General features: G+C 37.7%; 1 protein-coding gene across 1 annotated transcript in view; it reads left to right on the top strand.

The window, feature by feature from the left end:
* The window catches only part of RIOK3 (RIO kinase 3), a 9379-nt gene extending 3407 nt beyond the window's left edge, over positions 1–5972 (top strand). Inside the window, exons 6-12 of the mRNA XM_010140875.1 lie at positions 404–531; positions 1680–1865; positions 2374–2533; positions 3501–3581; positions 3667–3756; positions 4122–4229; positions 5656–5972. Of these exons, the coding sequence (XP_010139177.1) occupies positions 404–531; positions 1680–1865; positions 2374–2533; positions 3501–3581; positions 3667–3756; positions 4122–4229; positions 5656–5757 (855 nt within the window). The 3' untranslated portion in view covers positions 5758–5972. The remainder of the gene's footprint in view (positions 1–403; positions 532–1679; positions 1866–2373; positions 2534–3500; positions 3582–3666; positions 3757–4121; positions 4230–5655) is intronic.
* The last annotated feature ends 472 nt before the right edge of the window (positions 5973–6444 follow it).

The following is a 6444-nucleotide window of genomic DNA, read 5'->3' on the forward strand; positions in this document are numbered from 1 at the left end:
GCTGTGAAGTTCTTCAAATATGGGTGTTTTTTGCTTTATTGTTAGTGATATAAAATGAAATATAATATTTGGGGTATTTTGATTCATTATTTGTAAAGACTTCTTGAAAACACTGTAGAAAGTGCTCTTGAGCTACAGTCTGTACTGTGTGCAGAACTGGTAAAGTACTGTGTGTGCTACATAACTGATAAGGTACCTGAGATTACTAAATCCTAAGGTGACAGTGCTGGAGCAGTTTGGCTTTGCTTCATCTGTTTAGTTTGTTGGTGGGTTTGTTTTTTATCAATTGAGAGAGTGCTTTTAATACGTTATTCTTTCAACGCTTGCAGTATATAAATACTCTAAATTCACTGTAAAGCCAAAAATTATATTAATGAACTGAGTATTCACTTCTTGCCTGTAGGAGAAAGCAGTGGATCCTAAAACACGTTTACTTCTGTACAAGATGGTCAATGCTGGAATGCTGGAGACCATCACAGGCTGCATCAGCACAGGAAAAGAATCTGTTGTTTTTCATGCATATGGAGGAAAGTAAGTATATCGTTTGTTCCTGACAGTAGCTGTAAGTACCAGATATGGTTTAAAAAGCAGAAACCACAAAAATATTTAAACAAGCTGCATTTTTTTCATTCTCAAGACTTAAAGTTTGTATTAATGTAGGTGCAGATGATAATAATAAAATCGGAAAGCCAAATAGTACCAACCATAAAGTAAAAAAATCCCCATTTTCCTCCTTGGAGACAGGGACAAATCCACTAGCATTTGGGAAAATGTGTTCTCCTTTTATAAAAAAGAAATCTTGACATTTTTGAGTAACTCTTTTCACCAACCTGCCCCGGACTGCGGACTTGTTATGACAGTCGTGGGCTACCTGAAGATCATCTTTCCATACAGCTCAGCTCCAGCTGTGCAGTTCTGTGGAGGTGCTATTGGTTACTTTTGGGTTATCTTGAGAATGGCGTTGGGACACTGTTCGCTTGACAAGTCACGCAAGAGTCCAGTTTTAAAGGCCGCTGTGCTGGAAGGATTGTAGTAGTTAGCAGTGATTGTAGTGCATTGAAACACCACTAGCTTAAAGTGAATTCAGAAAAAAAAATGCTAAACCCCAAATACAGAGAATCTATTTAAAGCTGTTCAAAGAGAGGTTAAGTTAGGGGGGAGAGAAGATGTTTCTTTTTTTCTCTCTCTTTTTTTTTTTTTTCATTAATTGACCTGTGCTTGAGTGATACTCAGGAGCTCTCTTTTCCTTAGCATTATTCAATGGGCAAAATCTTTGTGGTGATTAACAAAACATTGTGATACAAGCATTGTTGTTGTAATGCAAGACTTTTTTCACTTGTAATCTCTTGAAGCAAGTACGTCCATTAACAGGGCTGTTATTAGCTATGATATTTATGTAAAATATTAACAAACTGGGAGGTGGATCCTATTTGGTAAACAACATATAATCAAAATGCCAAAACTCAAACATTCATATATAAGCTTAATCATAGAACTCTTATAAACTTAACTTGCACTGGCTTCCAGATTTGATAGAAAATAAGATCTTTTCCTCTGTTGCATTAAAAATCACTACATCTTGCAATGTTTTTAAAAAAAAAAATAATCAAACCCATGCATTTGCTTGTGAAGAAGTGAATAGTTAACTTTGTTATGTATTTGACTTTTTCCACGAGAAGTGTAACTGAAGATAAAGTTATACCTCCAGAATGTGCCATCAAAGTGTTTAAAACAACTCTGAACGAATTCAAGAACCGTGACAAATATATTAAGGATGACTACAGATTTAAAGACCGCTTCAGTAAATTGAATCCACGAAAGATTATTCGTATGTGGGCTGAGAAAGAAATGCACAACTTAACAAGGTAAAAAAAACCCCAAAAACCAAAACCAAGACCCCAAAGATGTAGTTGCCAAATGCCCATCAGTTTCCTATTCTCTGTTTAAGGAAGATGAACTATGTCTGGGTAGAAGTTTAGGTTTGATTTTTAGGCTAAATAATACACAGCTTGGCACAGATCAAATAGTCTTCTATTTTTTAATGTTTTAATGTATTGTCAGCACCTACAGTGATTTGGCAGCAGAATTTACAAGCCCATGAAGTTAACAGCTCTAGCTGTAAAAGTGATTAGTTTTCAGCGAGCATTTTTAGACTCACTTATGACTTTAAGATCTGAATTTTCCTATGTGAAAAATACGTATTTTTGCCGTTTTCAGTTAGGTCTCTTTCAAAGACTTTTTGACTCTGGATCGAGTTTCTCACACACAGCCCTGTAAGACTGAAAGTGAGCAAACAGGAATGAGAACTGTAGGGTTTGGGGGGGTTTGTTTTGGTTTTTTTTTCTTAATTGGTATCTATTTTCTGATTCACAGAATGCAAAATGCAGGAATTCCTTGTCCTCAAGTAGTTATCCTTAAGAAACACGTCTTGGTTATGTCTTTTATTGGCCAGGATCAAGTCCCAGCTCCTAAACTAAAGGATGTAACACTTAGCAGTGAAGATATGAAAAAGGCCTACTATCAGATTCTTAATGTAAGACAATGCTGATTTCTCCTCCAATTTTGGGTTGTATTTTCTTTTATGGGAATAACTTAAAGGACAATTCCGCATTTGTTTACTTTTCAGGATCGTGTAATTTTCAAGATAAGGAGTCCAAAGGCTTATTTTGCTGCTGTTTAATGTATGACTTAGAATAAATAAGAAATAATGCACTGGAAAGAAATTTAAAAATTGATCTTAGTGGAAGACATACTGGAACCAGATGACAAACAGATATTTAGCAGCAGCAGAGGCATTATGAGCAAATAGTCCTTTTTATAGAAGCAGTACCTGGGTTAGAAAGTTCTCTGAAGTTTTTCTGGGCTTACCAAACACTTAATTTACAGTGCGTAAGCACTCTCCAGTCCCTAGCCCACCCCCTTTTTAGCAAATCTAGAAACCAGAGAGTGAATTAGAATTATTTTGTGGTGGATGCTTTACTTTCCTATTATCTGCTGTAGGTGGTTCAGACACGTACCTGCTACCTGTTCAATCACATTAACAAACCCAACCAAACAACCCAGCAGCCTGATAATATGAATTGTCTGTGCCTAAGGTCTTGACACCAGTAGAGGAACTCAGCCATGTTTTAATACACATACTGGTTAGGATTCAGAACCTAAAACTGGGAGATTTCTTTCCTAGGTGATCGGGGTGAGAATGACTGGTGTATTTAGAGATGTGTTTCTGTCTCATGCACTGGGACTGGTTGGCAGAGCTGATGTGAGTTTACCAGACCGATATTTCTGACTTGCCTAAGCTAAACTCAGGGACTAAAGCTTGGTTTGCTGGCAGTTTACCAAAACTGCAGTGACCTGGATGGAACTTTATTGAAGACTTGGAAAAAATCATGGAAATTAGGTGGGTGATTGGGGAACGGCTTTTTTTGTTCTGTTACAGTCACGAAAATGAGATTTATTTGGAGTACAGCATACTTCATTCTTTAGTTGGTTTCTTGCAGATGATGCAGCAGTTGTATAAGGAGTGCAACCTGGTCCATGCAGATCTGAGTGAATACAACATGCTTTGGCATGATGGGAAGGTGAGCTTCTTAATGTGGGAGGGACAGGTTTCGTCTGATGTGAAATCTTACTACTATATGAATTGCTATCTCTCTGTGTCTACAGGTCTGGCTTATTGATGTCAGTCAGTCTGTGGAGCCAACCCATCCTCATGGACTTGAATTTTTGTTCAGAGACTGTAGGAATGTTTCACAGGTAGGAGGACCTCTTCATCTGACAGTCTTCTGTTGAGCTGAATGTTTTCCAAGATAAAATCAATTCAGACCTAACTAAAAGTCAACTGATACAACTCTGTAAAAAATGATCGCCACCACATACATGTGAGATTACTCTTACAAGTTGTCTCTATTGATGGACGCCTTCTCTGGAAGGGAAAAGAATGTGGAAGAATAAAGCAGTACCACTAGGACTTAAAACTTCTTTCAGTTATTTTTATCTGTAGGTCAACAAAAGCAAAAATGTTATTTTGACTAAATATTGTAATTGTAACTTGGGGAAGGAAAAGAAATATTTTGGTTTGTGTACTAAAATGTTTAATATGTGCTTTTTATATTGACTAGTTCTTCCAGAAAGGAGGTGTGGCAGAAGCACTTAATGAGCGTGAACTCTTCAATGCTGTCTCAGGGTTAAATATCACAGCTGACAATGAAGTAGACTTCCAGGCAGAGGTACAGCATTCTCTTAACTTGGTTAGCTATAGTAGCTGTTATAATACCTTAACTTTCTGTGTTTAGTTTGTGTAATTAGTGTGCAAGTATAATTGCAGCAGTCACTCTGCATCTCTTTTCAAAACTTGATTACTGCAACCTAGTACAAATGTCTTCAGAAACTCTGGACAGACCTCTCCACACCCTTTCCTGATTCTCCTACTCCCAAGCATAAAAGGCTTCATGTTGCATAGAATTGCTTCTTTTGGTGTTAAGGAAAATTTAGTGATGTTTTAGTTTAAAAGCTAGTTTCGTTGTCTTTCTTTACACATATTAAAGGTTGCGCAGATGCTTGTTCTACTGCTTATTTCTTATGGTTTAGATTTTATTTACTTGAATATAAAGTGTAGGCTAGCCTAAACTCATACTAATGAAAATACGGACTGGGAATCTTTGGTCGCCTTTGGCTTTTAATTTTCAAATTTTGGCTGTAATTCCTCAAGGTGTGCATCCTGCTATCAAACATTTGTAAAAACAAGTTGTCAAACGCTCCATAATTACTGATGAAAGTAAGGCCAACATAGCAACGCTACTCTGCTCGATTCTGGATGACAGTGTAGGTTTATGCTACTGCGTGTAGTAGGTGGGAGCTTGAAACTATTTAACTCCTGGGATAGGTCCTCAAAGCAAGTAAGAGATGAAGGGAGCACAGTGTCACTGTTCTGCAATCCTTATGTGTCAGTTGATAAAGCAAAACCAATTCATTGACTAAGTGGGGTGTGAGCATCAGTGTGGGGTTTTTTGTTGTTGTGTTTAGTTCTGACAAGTTTCATGGGAAAAACTGAAATTGCTGTTCATCGAGATGAATTTGAGCATCCTGTCCTTAAACTTCAGACTTTGACTTAAGTTGCTAGTAACTAAAATTATCTCCTGGAACACAAGAGGGAGTAATCCAAACAACAATCTGAAGATCAAAGTAAGCTACTGTTCAGTGTTGCATAAAACACTGAAGTATAACTGTTTTCAGTTTTCACCATTAAAAATGGTTGCAATGAATTTGTAATCTCAGAATTTGCAATTTCTCCAATGCTGATGAGTTGGCTGAGCTACAGTTGAGGTGTTCAGAGTTGGAGAATGGGTCACTTCTGTACATGGGGAGTACAGCTGATGTCTTAAGAGTCACCCAGTCCTCCCTGCAGCTCATGCATTTCAGTTGCAGGGCATGAAACTGTAAAGGAGAGCTGCTCCATTTTCTGATTTGCTGAGGACAGATGTTTCAAGCTGTATTTTCAAAGTATACATTGCTCCCTATGTGTGTCTGAATCATTGACACAGCAATGTTGTATGTATGATCAGCTATCTGAAGCTACCTTCTAACACTGTTAGAAGCGTTCCAGTGCAGGCATGGTTTTATGATTTCAGCATGGATTTATTTTTGGCTCTCTAGATCGAAGCTTTGGAGAAGATGAATGAAGATCACGTGCAGAATCATGGAAAGAAGTTGCCAATGTTTTCAAGCAATGGAGACCCACCTATATATGATGAATAGCACTGAGTGTATAGTTGTTAACGAAACAAAACACAGATTTACTGCTTCTGACTATGTTGGTGCAGTGGTAAATGTCAACTACCTATGTCAAGAGAGTGGTTGACTGGGAATACCAAAATGGAAAAACAGCGAGTGTATGGTGACGCCTCTGAGGGTTTTTTTAACGTAACCCACACATCAGGCTAGCACTGTGAGAATGGACTGTCACTGCCTCTTCACGGTCTGACAACTCCACTTACTGCCCAGTTACGTTAGACTAATGTAGCTCAGGTGGACATATTTTGCATGATTCAGAGCTTCTGTGTTTTAGTTAAAAATTAAAAATCACCTAGATCGTTTAAAGTATTTAGTGGGAAAGCACAATTGGAGAGTCCTCCTTTTTCTTCCTATTGCTGCTTGAAAAACTAATTAAAATTTGTGTATGGATACAATATCAATGAACCTTTCATCCTTCTCCAAGAAAGAGAATGTCAAACTATGCGCTGCAATTGTGTGAAAATGTTAATTTAACAAACCCATGTCTTTACATCGAAAAATCTGGATCTTTTCATTTGGAGTACATGGGATGTGGCTCTGACTGTCTGTGTAAATATAATTGTGTATTATGTGAGACATAGATTGGAGTCAATCCAAGCAGCAGAGGACTTCTTTGGTGGTGAGCCAGGAAATCCTGAGGGCTGCATCCAT

This window comes from Buceros rhinoceros, unplaced genomic scaffold (genome assembly GCF_000710305.1).
Source record: "Buceros rhinoceros silvestris isolate BGI_N320 unplaced genomic scaffold, ASM71030v1 scaffold42427, whole genome shotgun sequence".
Lineage (NCBI taxonomy): Eukaryota > Metazoa > Chordata > Aves > Bucerotiformes > Bucerotidae > Buceros > Buceros rhinoceros.